This window comes from Chroicocephalus ridibundus, chromosome 1, assembly GCF_963924245.1.
Source record: "Chroicocephalus ridibundus chromosome 1, bChrRid1.1, whole genome shotgun sequence".
In the NCBI taxonomy this organism is placed as follows: Eukaryota; Metazoa; Chordata; class Aves; order Charadriiformes; family Laridae; genus Chroicocephalus; species Chroicocephalus ridibundus.
Window position 1 is genome coordinate 190,559,520 of NC_086284.1, and position 26,478 is coordinate 190,585,997.

A 26,478-nucleotide genomic window follows, 5' to 3' on the forward strand; every position below is an offset into this window, starting at 1 on the left:
TCTGTATTTAAACAAAGGAAATGCTTTAGAGTTTAAATACATTTGGATATTGCATAATCTTTTTAACTTAAAGCACTCTGAATGTAATACCATATTGCTTTCTATTTTTAACAATACGTTGCTCATGTGGTTTTGACATACAGAGTAGATATACAACTCGTTACACATTAGAATTATGTTTGAGAGATAGACGGCAATGTAGATTTTTTTCTCTCTTTCCCACTAAACAACCTGACATATTCAAAATGCACAGACAAAAATACTGTTTTAGTAGAAGAAATGTAAGGGAAACTAGAAGGAAACAACTTTCATTTTACATCAAGAATTACATTTTTCCATTAAAAAAAATAATCTAAATCCTTCAGCAAGTCTCTCTAACATAAATAACATAAATTGTGATTCCACACACACAAAAAAAAAAAGCATAGAAAGAATTTAATGCAGTGTATTCAGAGACAACTTACTCCCCATGACATTTTTACTAGTAGTAAGGTCTCAGGTCTAGCAAAACAAAAATACAGCTTCTGAAAAAGGAGTCAACAAATAGGGTCACAAGGGCTCTTTATTTTTACACGAAACAAAATAATACCAGGGCTTCTTCCTTCCTCTAGCTTGAAGCATTATAACTTGTTTGCCTGATTTCTTGGCATAATAGCCTGCTACAAATGAGACACACAGGTCTTAATTTAGAACTGTGGTGCAGAAGTCACAAAACATTCACTCTTCCCAATTACTAACTAATCTAATGCTAAAAGCATGCAAATTGAGATCCCCAGCCATATGATGAAGCCTCACAGGACATGAGGTTCTGTAAGTAGGAGGCTAAAAGCATGCCCTTTTACTATAAATAATGATTAACTTGATAGTTGTTATGCTGCTAGTGAATACCAGAAGGTCACAACTTATTTGCTTATAGCTTGGGGAACAGAACATGAGCTCACAGGCTTAGGTACAGCAATCCTAATAATAAAGTTAGGAGAAACTGCCACAGAATAATTACAACTGCTATTATGCATAATGGAATAGAACATTCGATAATGTTTGCTGCTGAAACAAGTGTGCTTCGTCAGAGATCGCTGGTCAGGCTACTTGCTATAATCCTTGGTATTGAACTGTTTGCAATAGAACTTGCATATAAAGTTGCACATACGCTGTCATCGTCCATCTCACTTGAAAACAGTCCATTTGATTTAATGAATTTATATATCCATGGGGGGGTTCCCTTTTCCACACCATTATGTATGAAGAGTTTGTAATACCAAACATGCAATGAAACTCAACAGAAAAAAACATAAATGCACATCAAGATGTCCATATGATAATATTTTAAAGTATATATCCAGCATTACAAGAGGAGTCACAAAAAATCCACCACTGCCAACTAAGAAATCATATTACCAGTTATTTGTGTCACTTACATTCAATGTTGTAAACAGATTAAGACTCACTTGAAACCCACTATTAACAAAATGCTAGAGGAGCACATCAATCTGTAAAATCCTAAGCAACAAAACCACCTCATGTGAGGACTGAAAAAAAACAGTAATTTTGGAAAGAAAAAAGAAGGTAATGAAACAATTAAAAAATGTTAAAATTATAAACAGTGACAGTTCACTGTTATTCCCTATAGGTCAGACTTAATACTCCTATACACTGAAGTCAGCACAAGTGACAGAATGACAGGTGGCTGAAAGCACTGTAAAAACACAAAATCAGCTTGAGACAATGAAATGCATGAAGTCTGTCCTAATTGACTGGGAATAAATCAGAAAAATTGTATTTTCATTAGAACCTTTATTCAGTGTGCTTGCCGGGGTGACAAAAAAATATTACCATCATACGTAACTATGAAGCAGCAGTAAGGCTGGTCCAAAACAAAAACAGAAAGTGGGAGGGAGAGAGAGCAGCAACAGAGAACGAGAGTAGGAAAGCGAGCGTGACACAGAGAGATTTATTCCTGGCTTCTTGTCAGAACTTTTAATTTCAGGCTCTGCAGGAGCCACAATGATGAGTACCCAAAGCCAGCTAGACATTTCAGAGGTCTATTACAAACAAATTCTTGGGAATCATACCATGATATCTTCAAATTGAGACAATAGCACTGGAAGCATGCGATTGATGGATATATGACTACATGCTGATTGAACCTCACTCTCCCTCATACCCATAGCTTTCAGATACATTCAACATAGATCACACTTCAGAGAACGCAGCAAACAGATGGAAATGCAACGTGATGACCAGTACTCCTTCAGGCTACTCTGCAAGAGAGGGATATAGTCCTTATAATTATGTCCCTGTCAGACTTAGTTAGGTGTCTAATAAATCTTGGCAAGGAAATTAGTATCTTACTAAAAGCACTAAGAAGTTTTTTTTGTAGTCTGAAAAATATCCATATGCATAGAAGTTTAAAACAAACTTCTATTTCAGAGCTACAGTCCAGAATAAAACCAGAAAGATAATTTCACAGACACTGTGATGTCAGTAACATTAGAAATGTCATCTTTCAAGCTACCCATACTTCAATAACAGAGGGAATGTTTAGTCAACAGATACATCAAAGGAAGAGCTTAGATTTTAATCACCCAGTGAATATATATTACTTTCCCTAGCCACTACAAAGAGTGCATATCCTTCTTTGTCAGGTTGAATAAATCTGAGCAAATAACTGTAGGGTTTTTCAAATCTTCCATGGATAAACCACAGTTAACTGTATGCCCTTCAAGTGAGTACAAAAGCAACACTCCAGAACAATACCAGAGCACTCCCTAACACTTGAGATTTTGACTTCAAAGGAAACAGAAAACTGAGGTCTTCACCTGGGGGGCTCGACAGTCTTGTGGAGTAGGAAAACCTGGAAAATTTCTTTCCAGCTACTGAGAACTATCCAAACAAAAACGGATGTCAAACAGAACATTATGTCAGAGACAGAAAAGACCAAACAATGAAATGCAATGTGGCATGCTAAAAAAGACAACCCCTCAGAAATTAAAACAAAACAAACAAAAACAAAACAAAAACCAAAAAACCCAAAACAAAACAAAAAAAAACAAAAACAAAACAAAAAAAAAAAATAAGGAAAACCATAAAATTCAAGATGCATCTGCATCCTAAAAGCTGCATGTGGCTCTAAATCCCAATACAGGCAAAAATGGGGGAGTTGTATTTGTCTGATTTTGTACTTATGTAGATGCTGTTATACATTTGAATTTCTCCTGTCTGAAGATAGTAAAAAGAAAAAGAAATTGTTTTTCCCCATTTCCCACTCCTCTCCTCTCTTCAGCTAATTTCTAGCTCTGCAACTGTAATCCCTAAATCCTCCTACCTTTGATTGGTCATCAGTGATATTCAGAATAACATTCATGAAAAGGACAAAGGTATCTTATGTTATACCTAACTTCTGGTCCTGGATTGTAGAACGACTGGAGTACAATGATTTTACTTTGGTCCCTGTTCTTGAGGTGAGAGCTGCCTTCTAGACCAGGTGAGGTTACTTGACAGAAGTTCAACACCAGATTATAGACTGGCACAAAAGGCACAATGCCACCTTGCTATTCCCTCCTGCCCACTCCATGCTTTTCTATAGCATTAAACATAAATCAGCAAAGCCCAGGTTTTGTTTGCATGAACGCCGCACAATTCAAACCCCAGCAGCTGGTCTTGACTGTTGTGAAACCTCTCTTCAAGGTACTGCGCTTATTCAGATAATCAGAAAATAGGGCTGGGCGTCTGAGAATCAAATCCTTAGTCTCCGCTAACTGGAATGTTGCAAAATTGGAACAAAATAAATTACAGTTATCAGTGGTGATGCACAACAATATGCAGTGCACATGATTCAAAATGCAAAGTAGCACTAAAGAATTGGCTAACTATGTTACAACACGTATTTTTCAAGTCCAAATAACAGAGGCAACAACATAGCTGTTCATTATCATAAGTATTTCTTTATCTTCTATATTTATTCACTTGTACTGGATAAACACTCAGTATAACCAACGTAAAAACAGTGAACTGATACTTATTTCCTGATAAGCACAGATATTAATATTAGATTGGGGCCATTTTCAGTATTCTTCACTGAAATGTTACCATTTGCCTCACAATTACTATAATACACCTACTAAAAATTAATAAAGACTCTCTGTGAGTCATCAGTTCAATCCCAAAAGACAAAAGGTAGTGCCCAAAAAAGAAATCTTTATTTCTAAATGACTAGGAAGATTAAAAAAAAACGCATATCTTTTTCACTACTTATCTATATATTTTTATTTTACTGAGACAGAATTTTGGGAAGTTTTGTTCTCAAAAGCTTTTCTTTTCACATCATTAAGATATTTGTTTAACAAAGCTGAAATTAAACGATTCCGTACAGCAATGTGGTCATTTAATACCAGTTGTGAAAAAGATTTTTCTTCTACCTTGCTATTGTCAGTGGACAGTCACTTTTTAATTTCCTGACACACCAAAGATATTTCCAGCAATACCTGCATTGATGCTCCTTCCACCCGTGCTACGCAGGCAACTCTGTCCAGGAAAGTCACCGTTACTGGAACAGCAACAAAGAAGCCTTTAAAAAAGGCTTTAACGTATCTCTTCCCCAAACCTTGAGCCTGTGCCATAATCTGAAAAATATGACGAACATGGGGAAAAAAAGCTGTTATAAAGCAAATTTTAAGTAGCAACAACATTGTAGCAATGTAAAAAGGAGCAGTTAGGAATAAATTAATTATGTTATCTGTTAGGATCTCCCAATATCCAGTGAAAAAATCTTCATCAGAATTTAAGTCTATTCTACAGAAGAGAGCTTGATACTTGACATTTACCTTTAGCTACTTTTACCATTTCTTGTGATCCTGTGCCAGCAGAAGTACTTGATAAAAATGACCCAATGGTAACAATTCAGCTAAGCAAAAAGCAAACTGATACAACCAGACAAAATCTAATCAGATATTTCTGGGAAAAAAAAAAAAAAAATCAACTAGATCAAAATAACCAATTACAGAGCAGTCAGTTGGGAGTTTACAACCAAAATTCTGTAAATAATTTTCTCTATATACAGTGGTAATTATTAATTTGTGACCCCCCAAAAATGGATTGTGCTATGTAAAGGAAAAGCTGGCAATTTGCAATAAATTACCGTTTCTTTATGAGATATTTTCACATAGAAAAGTGCACAAATGCACACTTGTGGTAACTGCAAATACGTAAAATCAATTGTCACGTATATCACAGGGACACAGTAACACAATGACTCTACATAATGACAACCACATCAGAAAGTTAAAAGCATATTGTCAGACTAGGCAGCTAAGTAATGACACGTGGGACTACTCCACTCCAACTCACCATTTATTATGCTGTCTCCCATCCATTTATTTAGCCCCAAACCACTAAACATTCTTGAAAAACACCTACAAAGTATACTGAAACACAAAAGTTGTTCAATCGCATTACTGATACCTCTGAAAAGCAAGCTGAGTACCCAGGTACTGCTGAAAAGGTACAAGACTATTTTACATATCATATTTTTACACATCATAAAAAACGCTGCCCTTCACCTATTGGCAAATCCAATTTAAACCGTTGTTTTCATCTAATAAACACTCCTGGTAGACCCTGCACAAGATCAGTTTGTGGAGTCTGTGCTCCCTCTTTTACATCCTAACTCAAACAGACAGCAAGAGAAGGACAAAACAGACTGCACCCTCAACTTTTGAGTCCTTCAGTGTGATTATATTCAAGAACATGGAATTATTTTTCAACCAAAATAATGGAAAAGATAAGTACATGCAGTTTGGTTCAATCCTCTTACAAACAGAATATTTAGAATTTCAGAATATAATCATGTTTTCTTTGTTGCATTTTCAGAAATATGGAAGTGATGAACTATTTGTATGCAAATTACAAATTCAAATCACTCTGATTAAATAGTACTGAAAGCAGTATTGCTGTCCCGGATATGGCTACTCAATTCCATAAAGCTCCTTACACTTAAGAGAGGAAACCCAGTTCTACACAGGAAGCCATCAGCATATTCTTCACTAAAATTATTTACAGATATTAATAGCTTTGCAATGACAAGATCTGTCTTCTAAAAGACAGGAACATCTTTACTATTACTTCTGACATTCACCTTCACAAGGTTTTAAATCTCTTTTATCTTTTTTTTTTAAAGTGGAAATACTTCACCATCATCTATAATTCCTGCTCATAACACAAGTTTAACTAGTAAAATGTCCGAATGTACTTAAAGCTTGTAATTTGATTATGTTTTCTTTCAGTGAAAACATTTTCAATTTTCATTAACAGCTTTCACAAAGAATCTGAAATAGGTTGTGAAACAGAACAAAAACCTCATAAATTCAAGATAAATGTTAAAACACTTTACTTTCAGCTTATCATTTAAAAACTCCTTATTGGAATCAATCAACCAAAAGACACTGTTGCCTCAATCCGCACAGATTTAACTTTTATTCCACATACAAATAGAATCTCTAAAAATCAGGTATTTGTCTACTGTTTAACTAACTGTACAGTTTTATAAACCTTAACACCCTTCTATCAACCCACTGATTCTGACCTTTGCCTGTCGAGTTTTCTGGCTAGAATTCTACTACTCTGCTATGAGCTCTAGCATATCTCAGACCTCCTACAGTCTAACAGCAATGTCAGCCTCAAAACACAATTTCAAGATGTTGCCCACAAACGTATCCACCGTATTCTATGTACAGTCACTCTTTGAGCTGAAAGACATTGTCTGACAGATGCATCACAATAAGATGGATTTAGGAGTATTTTTTTAAAAAATTTAAGAAATTAGACAGATTTACTTACTTTTCAAATTCCTCATAGCAAACTTATTTTTCATTAATAATGAAGCATGAATGTTGACCCCCATTTCTTCTACTATAATCATTCATAAGCTTTGTTGTTAACTTCTTGCAAAAGACCCATGCAGGTATCTACAGAAAAATCTAGTATCTACAGAAAAGTAATTGGTCAGACAATGCACTGGAGTCCCACCATATGCTCTTGGAACTGCAATTAATAGTGACACAGAAACTAGCAGCCAGGTTAAAAGAGCTAAGATAAAATGCTACATTCTCAGTATATCATTTGGCCAAGGCAACACCAGGAACATTAAGCAGCTGTGGACAAAAATAAGAGTTCAGGTCCTACTTTTGTGGTTTTGGACACATGCAGTATGACATTGCACAGCATGAATAAAGGTGAGGAGAAAAACACCAACAGCACCCCTACAAGCAACCAATTTACAAAGCCACCAAAGCCAACAACAGCTGTTGTGCTGAAGGACTTCTCTACTTGTACTGAATTTCCCTTCCTTCCTCTACCAGGCAACTGATCAAACCACTGGTTTTATCTTCTATCCACACCAAGATGAATCCTTCACTTCCAATCATGCTCTACATTCTGAAAGTTTCCTGGTTCCCTGCCTCCCACAGTAGGGGACAGCTTTTCCCCAGGACACAAACTGAGCAGGCCTGGGGAAGCCCTTCCCAAAAGATAGTAAACATATGCACACCCATTTTAAACAGTTTGAGAAAAATTACTTAAAAACAAATTCATCTTTAACCTTAAGTCCTTCGATGTAACAAAACATTTTTAACACAAGAGTAAGATGTTACTACATGTCAGTATCTCACTGGAAAGTGTGCACTTTTTTGCCAGCTTTATTTCATGAGCTTTCCCCTCCAAAAAAACACAGACAAGCATTTACCACGGGGTAAGTATATGCACATGCAGAGTTGACACAATCCCACTGCCAGTAACTGGAAGGTTACCCATCACTCTTTCAGTAAGAGGGACTTCAAGTTGTCTTGCATTGCCACGGGGGAAGACCCTGAATGTAGGCAGCAGAAAGATGGTTTGAAGCATTACCTTCTACCAGTAACTGCACACATGAATGCATAATCCTCAACTGAGAAATACTGTTCGATTAAAATGTGCAGTGTTTTCTTTTCTCATACTTAGGTGGTCTTAGGAGAAAAGAAGGGAAAAAAGTAATGATAAGTATTTACTGCGGTTGCAAGAAAGAATTTAGGGTAGCAAAGGGTAGACAACACAGATTCTTACAATTTTTTTTTTAAAAAAACAACTAATTTTCCAGTTGGAGTATTTGCTTACAAATACAGAAAACATTAGATAGCTATCACTCCTGGAGATAATATTCTGCTCACAGACATTATATTTTATACCTCAAGCGCTCTAATTAACTATTTTTTTAGAAAACATATTCGAGAAAATTTGTGAAAACTACTGAAGGAAATATTGCCATAACTTTCTAATATTTCAATTTGATACATTTTTCCCTATATTATAGATAAAAATTATATTTATAATACAGACTCTTTCTAGTCTACATTTATTTTATATTCATATTATACAGATATATCTATTATTTTATATTTACATTTTTCTATATCAAATTAATTAATGGGTTCATTAAAAAATGCATACATCTCACATGTGACTGTCATTTATATATAAAAACTTTGATGTCCAACATTCAAAGTAAATTACAAATTTTAGCAAGGTTGAAATTAAGTATTTCCAAGTCTCTACTCTACTTTATTTTTACAATCTGCGGTTACAAAGTTACTTCTAATGCTCCTTTAAATGACAGTTTACTTATTTTTTTGAAAAGTGCCCTCCAGAATGGATAGCCAACTTGTTAACAGCTTTAAATCTAATTATATAGAATTTGAAAAACGGTTGGACAGTAACAGCCAACAAAAGTGTTAAGGACAAGAAGCTGATTATTTCACAGGTATATAAAAATATGCTAACAAGTTTGAAGGACACAGCATGATTTCCTAATATATAAACAATAAAAGATGATAATCATATATACTACTTAAAAATTGTAAATTCATCCAAGTAATAAATCAGTAAGTAACAGTTGGTTCAAGTGCTTCCTAAAAATAAGAGCTCTGTGAAGTATCAAAGTTTAATGATACTGAGTGGAACTCTCTGGTATAAAGCACCTGTAGATTTTAAGAGCATCACATTTCCAGAGTAAAATTCTACAATCCAGTACTATGCCTGTTTTATGCTGACAGTTAAATATACAGCAGGTTTAAACGTATGTCAGTGGAGCAAGCAAAGGATCTTTGCTGAAAAAAATAATTTTACCACCACATATTCCTGGATCTCTGCCCAGTCAGTGAGACCTTGAATAAAATCAACAAATCACAATACTTAAAAGATGGTGCAACAAAATCAAACACATAAAACAAAGTAAAAATAATTTAGAGATGCATACACTTATCAGCATTTATAAACTGTTCTTGGTTTAGGAAAAAAAAAACCACAAAATAATTCAGTAGAACTGACAAACTTCAAAGCAACAACCTTGAAAACTTGTTTGAAATGGCAACATGAACAAGAAAAATCCAAGATCAAAAATGCTAGCATATAGCAGGTCAAAGCATTAAGAATTTCACATTGTGCAGCTCAGAGATTAAGGCAGATGGAGCACAGCATTATCTGGACTGAAGTATCTGGTGCACAAAAGGTCCAGGGATTATAATGAGCCTCTCGTGGGTACTACAACATATGGAGCAGAGATGCTATTTAGATAGCTCTTTACATATAAAATGTTTATTTTTTCTTACACTTGCCTGCACATTAGAAGACACTGTTTATCAAACAGCCTGCAGAAACTCATCAAGTAACGTTCAGAAAGCCCCAGGTTAAAATATATTTGCAAATCTAGGTACTTAAAAATTACCCACAGAAGTATGATAGGAAAAATAGCTGTAAAAACAAGGCATTAGCAGTCATCCACAAAGGAAATAAAATGGCCCCTGATGTGCTTCTACAAGAAGGCATGTGAAGGAACAGGAAGGAGAGAATTACAACATATACGCAAAACAACTACCCAGCCAAGACTCCTACGTTAGTTTGAAATGACCTATTTGATCTAGTTGAGAAATTAGTAACTATACTATGTAGAGTTCCATAATCCATGGATTATATCTGTCAATCTCAATATGCATTTTTCTATAAATCAATGGCATCACACTAGAACTCAGGCACATATAGTTTGAAAACAAGGAAGACTTTCATAACAGAAAATACCAAAATGCATGAATAAGCCCAATTCCATTGCATCCTATGAAATACAAAATTGAGCACAAAAGCTTTTGTTTTAAGTAAGACTGGTACAACTTGAAGACAAGGTTATACCTGGTCTAACAGTTGTGATGAATGGGATGCTGCTCAGTGTCAGAATTTGTGTAATCTTTTTAACGTGTGCCTCTTCTACAATCTTTCATGATACAAGGCCAGAGTGAACTACTGCCATACAGCCTGACCCTCATTTCCCACTTTAGTTGTACATTTCAATAACTTTTACATTACAGTGATTTTTGTAAGGGTACATGTATGCAGACTTTTTAGTAGGCTAATTTAATTCATATTAATTTAACAAAGTACAGGCTGATGTACACAGATATGATGGTGATGACTGCCTGTTCTGGTTTGAGCAACACAGGATTAATTTCTCTTTCAGTAATTTTACTTTTCAGTAAGGTCTCTTCTAATCCTTGGGAAAACTACATTTCTAGAAGACTGTAGTGTCTGAATTTGTGAAAATATTTACTGTATAGCCAGCTGTGGTATGTGGGTTTCAAGGTCTCAGTGTTTTCAAGCCTTGCCAGGTGCAGAGATGGGGAGGGGTGAGATCCCGGCACTTGACTCAAGCTAACCAGCAGGATGGTTTCATACCATGAACATCACACTCAATATAAATTAGAAAGTTTGCTGAGTAGTTTCTCCTCTCCTATGATGGCTGCGATCCTGAGAACTTCTTGCCCCAGTGACAGACCCCTGAGCCCTTCCCTTCCTCTTGAAGCCACAGCTCTCGCAGTGTCCGACATTTGCTGGTCCCTGCTGGGAGTGCACAGCTTCCTGCTGATAGAATGGGCTGAGTATAATCCTTGTATATTTTATATTGGTATCGGGATCAATATTGGTTCTTTAGTATTTTAATGTTAATTATTTTGTCTTATTCTATTAAATTTGTTCATATTTCAATCCTCGTGTTTCCTTGTTTTTTCCTGATTCCCTTTCCTGGGTGGGGAGGGGTCACCAGGTGAGCCAATAATTGTCTAAATGACAATAAATTGTTGTGAGTTCTTCAAACGATAACACTGCCATTTAATAATTAGTCCGTGTAAGTTTTCAGTTAAAAATAATTAAAATAGGTCAGTCTATGTAAGTTTTCATTTAAAAATATTGTCTAGTCCCAGAAGGAGCTCTCATTTATCTTTCAACAAAGAGAACTCCATCCTGGTATTCCACCACAGTGCAGAAATTTCTATTCCATTGATGTATTTATACTGTACACACTTGTTTTCCACACAATATTCCTCCATCATATTAATCTCCCTGTATTCCTCAGCATACGGTCATTAAAGAACACCGCTCTACTGCGAGTTTGGAAATACCACAAATCACGGAAATGACTGTTGTATTGCTGAAGCAGCAAATCCTAACCTAAGCAGCGTTTTCAGTGACTATGTGTCACTATGCTCTGTAACACACTGCTCTTCTCCTTCTAGGTTAGTCATTTTGTCCTGATACCTAGATGTTTTGCTTGTTCCAAATACAAAGCAGCAGATTTTGCTGGCCTCAACTCCATTATATACCATTTTTGTATGTCCTACCTTGAATTAAAGCAATTACAATGTCCATGTAATAGCTCCCATCACTATGAAATATGCAGAATTCTTTCCAGTATACCACAATACAGAAAAGCAACAATAAAAATCCAGTTTTGTAATCTTCTCAGAGCTATAACATAAATAGAAGTCCCCAGAAGCAGACAAAAATAAATCAACACAACGAACTTTCAGCTTAGAAACCACATCAATGCAAAAAAGCTTAAATCACAACAATCAGCAACCTGATCTTTCACAGAATTAGTATTGGGGAAAAAAAAAAATAGTTTAACGTGGAACTTTCTCTTCTTTTAAGCTAGTATTACTACATCCCATCACTAGGATCTATCCCATGTACACAGGCTCAGTCCACACGTTGGTTGTAACCAGAAAGAAATTCATAGTGCTTATTCTTACCAATTCATTTTGTTTCTCAAGGACGTGAATTTTACCCTTATGGACAATCTTGTATTTCCAAACAAAACACTTCACTCTTCAAATACAAAGCAAAAGCAGAAGAAAATTCAACTGTATATGAAAGTTACTCTCAGCAATTAAAGTAAGAAGTAGTTCAGAATGGACAGTAATCAGCCACCCCTCAGTTCTGACAACTTAGGATTCCATTTTACACAGGTAAGCAATCACGAAAAGGAACAGAAATACAATCACTTTTCTATATGTATTGCAATACCAAAAAAAGATCAGTAATTGTTATAAATTGGATCTTTCCAGGGCATTTAAACTTAAGATGTACTGCAAAGTCTTCAAGTACTAGCCCACGGGTGACTGGCAGAGTACCATTTGTTCTAACATAAAAGACACAATAACTGCTTTTACTCATGTTTCTATATATTCAAAGAAAGTATTAATCATTCATATATATTGTACATAAAGGAAAGTACTAAATTACATCAATTTTGGAACACACTTAAGTGAACAACATAACTGCCTCTTGCAACTGAAAGTTCTGTGTTGCCTTTCAGCTTAAAGATTCAATGCATGCAAAATAAGTTAATTTTATAAATTGATTTGAAGTGCCCTTTACAAACAACTACCAGCTGCTGTTATGTTTTGGTCTCAAGTAGACTGTATAAATGAGGTGTTGCTTACAAACTCACTAAATATAATTTGTAAATTATATTTAGAGTAAACAATAGCATAACCTTTAATTCATTTGCACATTTCCCTATTCAGCTCTCTGGATTCTTTCAAGTACTATGAAACTGTCATGTTAGTTGTTATCCAGAATCAAACTTAGGCAAAAAAAGAAAAAAAATAAAATATTCAGTTTTAAACAAAATATACAGTGTTAAGTATTCATATAACATTGAATAAGCAACCTAAGAATAATAGCATTCAACTTAAAACATGAACATTGTCAGAAAAAAACTAAATGCGAAAAACTCATAGATTAAGAACAAGTAAGTTTAGTAGAGAACAGGGAAGTTTCTTCTAGACTAGTGAAAAATCAAATGAGTAAATAGAAGAAACGCTTCTCAGCTATGAGTCTGTCAGGTATGCAAGTATGCATTGAGTATATAAGGACAGAATAATAAGTGACAATAATATTTATTATGCTATGAATAGATCCAAAAGAAAGAACTGAGAGAATGTATTTAGTATTTTAAAGGTATTTTCCACTTTCAGTGTACTTTACAAAAATTACTAGTTCTTCCACAACTACTGTACAGAAAGCTTTGTGCATACTTGCTCAAAACAGGGGGAAATTAGAACTTATTCCCCAACATAACATCTCCGTGAAAACTAGCAGTAAGAGCTGATGACCAGCTACTTACTACCTATAGTCTGTGGCATATTAATAAACTAAACATACAAACTAATATGCAAAATTGTGTGCTTTTGAAAAATAACTTCCTTCATTTTAACAACTCGGGTTTTATCCTTGAACATTAGAGGTCACTGTGGGACTTCCTATGAGCGTACCTAGTGTACTCTGTAATAACCGTTCACCACCATATTGATTTTGAGTCTGGGATTTGTGACAACTTCAACTGCCATATAAACTTCTCAGGTCTAAGGCATAAACAAAACAATTAAACCCAAATACTTTGAGGAATGCATAATTAATAATTTCATTGAAAAATAAACAGCAAAAGCTACATTATAAAAGCAAAAAGTCATTTTAGTAGTTGTAGATTTATTAATTTCTGGCATAAACTGATAACTTTTTCACAAAGCAAGAGACATTATCCAAGGGGCCATTCCCCGTTGTACCTAAGACTCTTTGACAATAGTTTAGAAAGACACCAGTTAAAAGTACAAAATCCCTTTGGTAGAGAGAGCAGCACAACATTTATATAACTCAGGACCTAGTTTCTCCAGCAGTTCGGGACTTCCAGTGTACATTCCAGGCAATTACAATTGATATTTGTCCCTTGAAACAGAATCATATTTCTCATTTTTAAAGACTAAATCATTTCAGTTGAAAAACAAGCAAAAGATCACCAGACATCCGTAAAACTACAGATGTTAATTCTGTACTCACTGCTACTAGTTCTAGATTTGTAACTAGAACTTTCAGGTTTCAACTTGTCCAATCTTTATAACTTAATACAATACGAACATTAAAGGACACATTTTTCAACTGAACTTGGTTCTAGATTTCAGTGACTCATTTTCAAGTGTGAAAATAAATTTATTTTCAACAGAAATTCTAATGTATAGGAACTGGATTTATTTATTCTTGCCAAGATTTCCAGGAGGATGTGAAACCTCCAAAAATTTTTTATCCATTCATAGAAAAAAATGTATATTTTGGCCACTATTTAGAACTGCAACTAAATTTAATTGGTCCAGAAGCATCTTAAAATCATGGAGAGCAGATTGTGTGGAACATAGAGTCTTGTTTTGAAATGATAATGCACTATTGAGCTAAAAGCAAAGCATAAGGATCCAGGTATTCCAGAAATAGTTGGGATCTGCGGCACACTGGTCAACTTTAGAGATCTCAACGCAAAATTCCAACTGTGACTGTGAAACCTATTTGAATCTCAAAATTATTTTTCATCACAATTCAAATACTATTCTCAAGGATCTGGATACCACCCACTATTATACAACATGTACAGTTATTTCCCATCAATTCCAAGAGCAAAATTCTTTTGGTAACCAAATAAAAGTTACACAGAAGAATCTGTAATTTTAAAAGTAAAAGAGATTATAGATTCCCAGAAATTTCCCCATCACAGTTGTTAAAAATGTTACGTTTTTTACAAAATGCACGTGGATTCAGTTACAAAGCTACATTTAGGAATAAACAAGTCTCATTCTAAAGTTGTCTAAAGAAATTATTTCATTTAACCTGATAATCCCCAAAAGGTCTTGTCTTCCAAGCATATTCCGTTGACAATTAACTGCTGTTTTCTTCCTAACTGAAAAATGAAAAAGTATGTCTGCACGTACACTTTTTGGGAATAAAAATGTCCTGGTACAATAAAGTTACCTAGAGAGATGTGAAGCAGCTTTCTTAGTTCACCTATCTCCTTTTTTGCTATCTCAATGAACTCAATTAATTCCAATTCAATGGAACAGCAATGATATGATACCAAAAAAAAAAATCACAATGGAATACTGGCTAATTAAAAGATATTATGAGGTTAGAGTCTACTTGGTGTTCAGCTGCAGTTTTTCTATCTAAGCTTTTCACTGACTTCCAAAAAACTTAATTTTCCTTAAAAATGGTAAGAACACCACAGAGACACATCTAGGAACTGGCTGAATCTCTTCACCTACAAGCATTGTGGCCTTTATGCAGAGAAGCATGAAACTAAGAACAGACTGAAGGACAAGTACCAGACATGGAAAAGCGGCCTCTTTAAGATAAGTTATATCATTATAAACCGAAATTATAATTTCTCTCTCAAATGTCCGGGTAACAGGAAAGCCACTGCATCAGGATCCTAGAGAACTGCCATTAACTGTAGTCCTCATAGGACAAATACAAGATCTGCTAGAAATTTAATGTGGCAGGAAAATATGTTAAATAAGAATTGCATACAGTCCAGGACCAAGAACAGATGATAGCAGAAGTCCCAGTCGCAGACAAAATGCAAGCGAACCAGGGAGCTCAACCACTAAGGCATTTTCAAGCCTCTGTTCCCTCCTACACAAGCAAATGCTTCTCATACCACTTCACTTCTACCTTGCAGCGTCGCCACGACTTCCTCCCCTGAATTATAGAACCATAGAGTGGTTCAGGTTAGAAAGAACCTTAAAGATCATCTAGTTCCAACCCACTGCCACACGCAGGGACACCTCCCACTCGACCGGGCTGCTCAAAGCCCCATCCAGCCTGGCCTTGAACACTTCCAGGGATGGGGCATCCACAGCTTCTCCGGGCAACCTGTTCCAGGGCCTCACCACCCTCAGACTGAAACATTTCTTCCTGATATCCAATCTAAATCCACCCTCCTCCAGTTTGAAGCTGTTACCCCTCACCCTATTACTACATGCCCTTGTAAAGGCCACGTAAAGGGAGCCCTTTCTTGTAGGCCCCCCTTTAAGGCCTAAATAAGGCTGCTATGAGGTTTCCCTGGAGCCTTCTCTTCTCCAGGCTGAACAACCCCAACTCTCTCAGCCAACAACAGTGCTTCACGCCATTCGCTTTCCCACTTCATTTTAATCCAACTCCTTCCCAGTGGGCAGGAGTAGATGGGCAATTTAAAGGAAGAGAGGGGTAGGGGGGAATCCCACGCCAAAGAACAGGCAGCGAGCCTTGGGGGATGGCAGGGCCTTGTGGGCGGCTGAGGGACACGCGGCCCTCTCATTCCACCACGCCCCCGCACCCCCCGCACGGCCTCTCAGGCCCGCCCCGTCCGCCTCGCCCCCTGGGGGGAGCGGCCCTGCGACGGCCGGGGAGGCGGGGTCCCCTTGGCTGCCGACAGCCCGCTTCCTCCCCGCCCGGAGGAGGCGGCTTTCCGCCCCGCCGCGCCCCCGCGGCGCCGAGGGGCGGCACCGACCGCCTGGCGTGTGTCCGTGTCGTCCCCCCCGCCTCCTCTCCTCAGGCCCGTCCCCGCTCCCTCCTCCAGCACAAGGCTTTTCCCCCTCCCCGCGCTTCTCCCGCCGCTTCCTCGCCCCGCCGCGCACTCCCCGCCCCGGCTCTCCGCGCTATGAGCCCGCCCGGCTTCCGTCGCTCCACCCGCCTCCCGCCGCCTTTCCCCGCTTACCTCTTCCTCCCTTCCGCGGGGAGGGGGGCGGACCGGCGGCGCCTCCGCCCGCCGTCACGTGAGCTAACGGCCGCGGCGGCGCTGGGCGCGGCGTGAGGCGGCCGCCGGGCGCCTCTCGGAACGGCGGCCCCGGGGCGGTGGTGGCGGCCGGGCTGTGAGCCTGCGGGGGAGTTTGCGGGGTGATGGTCTGCGGGGAGCGGGGCTGGCACCGAGGGCTTGGCTGCGGCCTGCTCGGCGCGGCGCTGTGCAGGCGCCGAGGCCTGGCTCGTTTACCTGCTGTCCGACGAGGCCCCTCACAAAAAGAATAATGCACTTGGCCTGATCTTTTTTTAATGGCCTGATCTTTTTTTAACCGCCTGCGTTACAGTACGTGTGAGAGTCTCCGAAAACTTGAGACGGTTCCGTGATTCCCTTCAGTGATGATGGGGATCCAAGCACTCAAGGACTCCACTGTTTTGGCCGTTTTTCGACAGTGGGATAAAAATAAACTGGTGTGAATAATAATGGACAATATTGGGGGGTTTTGCATAATATTGCAGCATAAACCAGTTCTGTAAATTGCATATATTGTAATCCACACAGGAAAAGGCAGGATTTTTGTTCAGCTGGTGGGTTTCCCACTACACACCAGGTTTCTGGCAGCAACCACGTTTGCTGCACCTCAGACCTGTCTGCGTTGTGCTTCCAGGCCTGCGGCCATGGATGGAGATTGATTTTTCCTGTCTACTGCAAATGGATGCACTAGAGTTTGTGATTTCACATATTGTTTGTTTTTATCAGGTGCAGGCACCAGTCCGAAGTGGGAGGTTTCTCCAGATAGTTCATGTACCTTCCAGAGTCAATGCACAAGTTGATGTCAGAGAAACTAATTAAAAGTTACGCACACAGAAACTACCTCTGCCTCAGGGAGTCCCTAGCTAGATGCTGGGAGAAACAATGTGAGATGATGCCTCTGCCCGACTCTCTGCAGTCAGTTATTTGTAATTTATTATTGTTATTTTTAAGTTCAAATATAAAACTGTTTATAATTGAAATGATCTTGACTTTGAAGCTCAGCTGTGTAAGTGTGAATGCATAGTTGTAGTCTCACCACGCCTTTTTACAGACATAAAATACTCTTTGCACAGTTTTTGAGACAGGAGTCAAGTATCTAAGAAGACAATACCGTACAGTATTTATTAATGAACTGAATTGGAAGACACACTCTAAGACTGTTTTTTACTACAAGGTTCTTGAATTATGTATACATAATTATAAAATTTCTTGTTACCGCTATTCCAAACACAACACGCCCAGCCTCTTGTCAAGTCTGAACCTTTCAGCAATGCTTACAGATTTTATTACGCAAAATAACATTTTCACAAAAAAGAACCCAGAATTAGTTTCAGTGTGATTTTGTTTGCTGAAATAACAATGTGATGCCAATGTATTTGTTACCTAGTGTAAACCAGTGATTGTTACCCTATTTCATTTTTTGTTTTCTCTTGACATGTTTTTACATAAGCATTACCTTTGCAATAAAATAATTCTTACTAACTTTGTTGTCAATTACCCTTTATTTAATGCATTATTTCTTCAACACATTTGAGTTGTGTGCTCACTGCAAGATTCTACAATAATCTTTTCACTGCATTGCAGAGGAATAAATGTATTCGGCAAGTGGTATCCACCATCTTCATGTTCATCACCCATAATGTAAAAATTTTAACTGGGAAATCTTCATGAAATATTCATAAGTATTGGTGCAAAACACGGTATTATACTTTCAATTGTAACTTTAGAGAAGCATCATGGGAATGTGCCTCAAAGTTTCCGTGCGTTCGAAACTGACAGTATGAAATATTTCCCACTGAAACTCTTGAGCCAAAACTCTTCTGTGATTAAAGACTTTTGCTGTAAACCTCTCAAGATCAAATGACAGTTTATCAGCAGCTTTCTTCATTTTGAAATTACGTGTGTGCTAAACAACTAGCAGGAAGTACCCATACTTATTCTTCTTTTATTTGTAAATAAAATTATACGTATCAAAGCCGATACTAAAGTTGCCAGCTGCAAATGATGCATTACCAATGTTTACACTGTTATTTTTCTTCTTTTTTTTATAAGTATTCCTGCTGCAGCTGCATTGCTACCTAGAAGCAGAGGATAGTTTATTTTGCTTTCAACTCTAACAAATAGCTACTGAAAATGTTTTGCTGCTTCCATGCTTTGATGCATCAGTGGCTGAAATAAAGCAAGCATGCCCTTTTCACCCGCTGCGTCAATTGCTTTTCAGCTGGGAGTGCCATTAAAGCGTTCTTGGCAATCCATAAAACTTCTGTACCACAGACTCTCAGCAGACAGTGGCAAGCTTTATACTAAAAACCCACTTAATTCAGTTTCCCCAGCTTGATTTCGTTTTGCATTTTAGGAGCATGGAAAACCTGTAGGAAGATACTGAAGACCTGCTTTTGAGTTAAAATCAAGTACCATACATTTGCAAATATGACTACCTGTAGGGTAATTAAGGTCTGTTTATCTTTCTCCATATAGTAAAGGAATGAATGTTTGAGTGGTGTTGAGCGTGCTGTTCTGAGGTGTGTGTTGGAGGAGGATATTGTGCTGGCTCCGACAGCCCAAGAGTGCAGAGAAGGTGCTGTGAAAAAAGGGCACGGGCACGGGAGGCACAAGATCCAGAAGCCTGATGGCTTAAATGGATATTGCAGATGAACGCTTTGTATCATGCCCAAGGGCAGCAATGAATGGTGTGGCACAAAGGAGGGCAATAAAATCTTAAACCTGATATTGTACTGGAAAAAAAGTGATTATGGCATCTTCAGTGTTATTATACTGTTACACATCTCCATTTTTTTACACGACTAGGCACCTAACCCCCGCTAGCTTCTGGGCTCTGATAGTGGCTTGTGATAAAGGATTACACACTCATTTTTGTGGATTTTTTTTTTTTCAAATAGAAGTTTATATTCAATGCGAGTTACCTACCCACATATTATAATGTAGATAGCTACATATGAACTATTTGTCTACATTTCCTGTATGTCAAGGAGGTGACATAGGGCCCTTCTAGGACAGGGTTAATTGCATAATCTGGATGTTGCAAAGGAACCATAGAATCATAGAATGGTTCAGGTTGGAAGGGACCTTAAAGATCATCTAGTTCCAACCCCCTGCCATGGGCAGGGACAACTCCCACTAGATCAGGCGGCTCAAAGCCCCATCCAGCCTGGCCTTGAACACTTCCAGGGATGGGGCATCCACAGCTTCCCTGGGCAACCTGTTCCAGTGTCTCACCACCCTCACAGGAAAGAATTTCTTCCTAATATCTAATATAAATTGACAAATTTTCAGGTTAAAACCATTATTCCTCATCCTATGGCTACATTCCCTGATAAAGAGTCCCTCCCCATCTCTCCTGTAGGCCCCCTTTAGGTACTGGAAGGCTGCTATTAGGTTTCCCCGGAGCCTTCTCTTCTCCAGGCTGAACAACCCCAACTCTCTCAGCCTGTGTTCATACGAGAGGTGCTCCAGCCCTCTGATCATCTTCGTGGCCCTCCTCTGGACTTGCTCCAACAGGTCCCCGCCCTTCTTATGTTGAGGGGTCCAGACCTGGATGCAGTACTCCAGGTGGGGTCTCACTAGAGCTGAGTAGAGAGGCAGAATCACCTCCCTCGATCTGCTGGCCACATTTCTTTTGTTGCAGCCCAGGATGCGGTTGGCTTTCTGAGCTGCAAGTCCACGTTGCTGGGTCATGTTGAAATTCTCATCAGCCAGCACCCCCAAGTCCTCAGGGCTGCTCTCAATCCACACTTGCTGTGGGAGGAGAAGCATCCCACCCCACCTGTGCCAGATTTCCCAGGGACCCAGCCAAAGTTGGCACTAAATACTAGAGGGATCACAGGCCAAAACTCCCTGACTGATGTTGGTAGCTGTGCACTTACCTGTGGTTCAGTGCTCTTCACTTAGAGAAAGAAAAAATCAGGTTTGGTGGATTGTGGCGCTGTATGGAAGTTACCATATAAAGATCTTTGGAGAAACATTTCTGTTCCTCGGTGCTGATAGTCTTTTGACCATCCCATATTGTGTATGTTATGCCTCGTACATACTGAAACACAACCTGGTCAGAATAAAGTAGGTTTGCTACCAGTTGGTCAGGCAGGCAGGAGAGCATAAAACTCTGTAGTGACCTCTCCATCAGGGAAAGAAAAATTGAAACACAAGAAAATTATTCCTGAAATCCTATCATTGGTCAGTGAAACTGCATAATCTTCGAAGGGCAGAAAATGTGTAAATACTTACAACAGTCTACTTCATTGTGTGGGTTTTCCTCAAGGAACAGTTATTATCCTCAAATTCTTGTCATAGGAAAAAAGGAAAGAAACATGATTTGCAAAGTCAAGAGTTTATTGTCAGTGTAGGTAAAATCTTGACAGGCTAATGGAAGTATTATCAGTCTACATCTAATAATTATGGAAAAATAATACAGTACTATTACAGGGAAAAATAATCTCAATAATGATACAGTTAAAATTCTTATACAAACTTCCTAACGTCCACCTCTCTGTCTCTGGTGTTACGCTTGCCCTTCTGTTGCCTCCGTGGGTGCTGAGGCGGTTTGGGTCACTGTGGTGGGAGTTGCTTCTTCTCCTTGTTACCCCTAGAACTGGCTTTCCCTGACTCCCAGGTCTGTGTATTTTTAACTGACTGCCAGGTGACTTGTTTATAGCCCTGGAGTTTCCAGTGTCATCTTGCGCCTCCCCCCACTCCTGTCATCCCATGACTGTAATCACCTGCGTTGCATTATGCCCTGGTAAGGGCATAAACATTTCATTGTAACAAATAACTGCTTATTACCACTGTCTGTATAAAAAATCTTATGGTTGTATCCTCACAATTATATGAAATTGCACAAAAGTAAAATATATTAGACAATAACCACCTGATCATTAGAAAATTGGTGTTACAGGTTAAAAAAAACAAGCTAAAACAGAGCTCCAGGCATGCTAAAGCAAGCTCAGCAAAGCCCGACAAGTCTCGAGAATTTTCGGAGTCAGTATGAAGCTCATGTTCTGGTACCATCCATAGAAATACTGTATTTACTGAGCTAGCAGGTCCTACATAGATGGGTCCTACATGTTCAGAAATGTGAAAGTCACTCAGCCTGATATTACTTATCACTTGAGAGTCTTCAATTTATTTAATGAACAGTAACTAATTTAGAATTCAATTCTTAAGTGTAATGTGTAAACCCTTATCTTCCTTTTAAGTGAGGAGTAAAAGTTACAAAAGTTAGTAGCAATAAACAAATGTAGAGCGATCATTGTAGATAACTGGTTATTAAATGCTTAGCATAAAGCAGACAGCAGTTACTTCGCTATTACATACAGTACATTCTTTCAGCACTGCCAAATTTAAAGGGTTACTTTTACCTGAGCGGAGTCAGCATTTCTGTGCTGTCCTTTCTCATTATCGAGGTTTATTTCTGAATCATTTCTCCTGTACATGCAATTTAAAGGTGTGTAATTAACTGGTTGCAAGTTGTTACACAGTTGATGAACTGTGAACGGGGCACTGATTTGTTTTCTTTATTTACATGTTTCCCATAATACTCTGATAAAAGCAGGATGCTGAGGCTTTTTTACCCTTTGTATTATTCCTTGCTTGTTTCATCAGATTAAGAAGTGATTTGTGGAGCCATTTGCAATTCCTCAAATTCCATTAAAACTTAGTGTCCAGGGAAGCCTTAATCAAAAACATAGTAAGTGCTACAAGATGAAGACAAACCACTACCTCAAACAAGCAGGTTAAGGAAGTGCCTGCTTCTATCGGAAGTGTAGCAGTACATCTGACCACCCGCAGCTTCTTGTTTAACAATATGCTGGTTTTGAAGACCAAGGCACTTTGTGAACTTTCTGCTGCTCATGACTCAGTCCTCCTTCACCTGTTCACTTTTAACCGCACAGAATAATAATTGTGTGGGGCAACCCCCCCCCCCTTCAATCAATCAGTAGGGAGGGAGGAATTTTAAGACAGCTTCATCATTGTGGTCTCACAAAGGCCACCATTGAGTGTTTACCCTTGTCAAAGGTGTCTACCCGTGAGTGTTTGTAGGCACCTTTATTTTAGCATTGTTTCTAGCAAGCATAATAAATAGCTCACACCCCGGAAAGTCCATCTTATGCATATACATTCTTGGCTTTAACCGGTCCTAGTTCTCCTAGTGAGAATTGTTCTCTGTGGGTTATCAGAGCAACATGATTTGCAACACTGTTTGCATCCAGGTCACCCCACACTTTTTGTTTGCCATGAAATGTCTCACACAAGAAGGACATGGACCTATTGGAACAGGTCCAGAGGAGGGCCACGAAGATGATCAGAGGGCTGGAGCACACCTCTCCTGCAAGGACAGGCTGAGAGAGTTGGGGTTGTTCAGCCTGGAGAAGAGAAGGCTCCAGGAAGACCTTATAGCGGCCTTCCAGTACCTAAAGGGGGCCTACAGGAAAGATGGGGAGGGACTTTTTACAAGGGCATGTACTTGAAAAAAAACAGCTTCTGTAGTTTCTGTAGCAATCATGTAAGACCACAAACTATGTAGTTTACACCAAAAAAGTTCACGTGGTCAAGATGACACAGGATGCCCAGCTAGCTTAGCGGTGTGGGCAGATCACACATTCTCTCCCTGCGTTTACTGAGGGGACAGTTGTGGCTGTTGTGGTCAGCACTCTGAGTCTTGCTGATCGCTGTGGGTGATTCATGTCTGCAGAGAGTTCACACTAACTCTGGGAGTGCCAGACACAGTTTCAGAGTACTCATTTACCTTGTTTCAGCCTGCTAATGTTTACCAGATGGGGTAGGCAGGAACTCTTTACCCCACGTGGTATTGACAGGTCCAGAGTGAGGACTGCCACACTGTTAGCTCTGTGCTGCAGCAACGTGTCTTCTCAAGGGGAGAGGTGGATGTGACGTGATGTCGCCTTCTCCTCCCTCCCTCCTAGGTCAGTGACCGCTGCCACATCTCTCCTGGAACCAGTTTCTTTTCTCTCTCCCACCTGTCTTCACTCGTTCAGGCAAATATCTCAACCCTTTCCTCTCACGGCAGACGTCTCCCTCTGTTGCCCTAACAACAGGAGCAGCTCAGCTGCGCAAGGCAGCCAGGGATGGAGTTTTTCCTTTCTCCGCTCACTGGAAACAGTCCTTTCACACTTTGCACCTCTATTCCATGCCTTCAGCCTAAAATGCTGATGGCAAAATGCATCACTGAATTATATGGTCCTCTCCTGCTAGAAGGCCCAAACTCAGAGGCAGTTGTAGGTGCACACTAAGGTGGACACTGACACGTCTGCTCAGTCTGTTCTCCAGTACGCAAACCACAGCAATGGTGATGAAAAAAGGACAGAATAGAGAGCTGATACTATGCATAGCAGCTGGTATAAAGGAAAGGGGAACAGCTATCCATCTACTAAGCCTCTGAAGTTGCTCAATGGCTGCTAATCATGTATTTCCCAGCTTGCCTTCCCATGCATCTCTCCTGACTTCAAAGTTAGATTTTACTGCATGTCCTGAATTCTTGCTTCTTTTCTATGCATGTGACTTGAAGATGCTTTTTATCTTATGAGAAGTTATCAGCCTGCTACAGGTTGAACAGATGTCACTGGCCCATGTCTTCCTATCTGGGGATGTGACACAAACAGGCAGTACATGAGCCTCTCAGGGTTTACTAATAGGAAAGGGAATAATAGGACCAAGAACCTCCTGATGACCATCAAGACTTTTTTCTAGAGAAAAGATATATATTGCAATATATATATCTTGCAAGCTAAAGTCTTCAGAGCCACCAGCTAGAAAATATTTGCAGATAGGCACCTTTGTTCATGGATGCAAACACAGGTTAAGAACAAGCACACATTGCTGACACACAGACTCTTTTGCTTAGCGTGGATGTTTGGCAGTCCCACAGAGACTATTCAGACCACATGTGTCTAAAACTCCTCCAAGGAGCATGGACAGCTGCAAAATACTTGGGGCCATAATCTGGGCTATATTTATAACAGCAACATATGAGCATTAAAATATGCGTAGAAGAATCGCTGGGACTAATTGCCTTAAAATTCTTGTCCTGGAGTTCAGGCTTGAGCTGTTGACCTCTGCACTCAGTAAAATCTGTGTGTTATCACAGATTGAAAAAGACCCTTCTGTAAAATGATGTCTAAAGAAGAAAAGTAAACCAAAAAGGTATCCCTTCCTTTTGTACCTTCCTTTTGCAGAATCTCGCTTGTTGGCCACTTGACGCACGGGTCTTTCACTGCACCACCCTCACTGACTGCTGCCAGAGCAGCTGCCTTTGACTGAGGAAACAGCTACAGATGCTTCCCATAGACCAGACCAGCAAAGTTATTTCTCTGAGAAGATTCCCTTCTGAATTATGGAATCTGTATAGGAAGCCTTGCAAGAGCTGATGCCCGCGCTGTACATGTCAAGCCTATTCTGGGAGAGAGTCGGGTCCAGTGACTAGTCAGCTTGAACTGTTTTGATGAGCAACATAAATAACTGTGGCTTGAAAGGGTTGACCTCCTTGCTGTTATGGAGTAGGACTCATGTAAATCACAAAGGACAGCAGACCAAACAGCAGGAAGAGTTATGAGTCTTGTGCTTTGGGGTATGGAAGTAGGGGATAGGCTTGAGCAAGCTGCTGTTGTTCTTTGGTGTAGATGATCCTGTGAGGAAAGCATGGGACAAAGCTGGTGTAGTTTGTGTGCTCTGGTCGGAAGGAAGGTCATGGCAGGCAGTTCCTGGGTGCATCTGGTGTATTTGCAAGGTCCCAGGTTGCTAGTGCAGTGATGAAGGCCACATTATGTTGCTGCTGTTCTAGTTAGCCCATTAAGTTTGATGAAGGTACTAGCATAAGGTTGGAAACACAGAGTGTGCTTTATTTCCATTATGGAGTAAGTGCCTCAAAGCCATCTGTGTTACCTCATCTGGAAATACATTGGCAAGACCATCTCAGCCACCACTCAAACTGAGAAGATCCAAAAATAGATGTACCAGCTCTCTGCACCTGCTCTCCCTGATAGCTCCAGTGTCAACACCTAGAGCAGATCATCTGGGAAGTGCAAATTCCCCTCCTCCATCAGCCAGGGAATTTGTGGATGCAGCTGCACCGGGGGAAGGGCAGCCCAGTGTTTCATGGGAAGCCTGGCCAGTGGTAGTGATATGCTTGGGCTAAGAGGCAGGCCACAAACATGCAGCTGTGCCAGAACGTTCAGAACCAAATTCACTGATATTCTCAAGGCACGAAGCCTGAATATCCTCCTTTTCCTCTCTGTTCTCTTCTGGAAAATGAAGGAGTTTTTATCACTTTAACACCATCACCACTGGCAAACATTAACATGACAAATTCATATTAGTTTGCTTCATTATCAAAATCTTGGGAAACCTCATCTGCAAAGCAGGACTGCCTCTGCCATCATCACAATTGGATGTCACAGGCATCCTTAATTTCCTTTCTTTTAATGCAGAACAATTTGGCAGTTTATTTGTGTATATCCTGGGCCGTCCAAGCAGTGATTTTCTCATAAAGATGCCGGATTCAGAAGAAGGCCTTAGTGAGGTTG

General features: G+C 39.3%; 1 protein-coding gene across 7 annotated transcripts in view; it reads right to left on the minus strand.

The window, feature by feature from the left end:
• Positions 1 to 17,832, minus strand: part of IMMP2L (inner mitochondrial membrane peptidase subunit 2) — a 498,017-nt gene extending 480,185 nt beyond the window's left edge. Inside the window, exons 1-2 of one of the 7 annotated variants that reach the window (XM_063323177.1) lie at positions 16,871 to 17,825; positions 4,485 to 4,622 (exon numbers count right to left, since the gene is read on the minus strand). In XM_063323177.1, the coding sequence (XP_063179247.1) occupies positions 4,485 to 4,619 (135 nt within the window). In that variant the 5' untranslated portion in view covers positions 4,620 to 4,622; positions 16,871 to 17,825. Of the gene's footprint in view, positions 1 to 4,484; positions 4,623 to 5,137; positions 5,143 to 15,006; positions 16,338 to 16,870 lie in introns of those variants that run through there. The other 6 variants (XM_063323174.1, XM_063323175.1, XM_063323176.1 and 3 more) reach the window with 6 other exon arrangements.
• Positions 17,833 to 26,478: the final 8,646 nt, after the last annotated feature.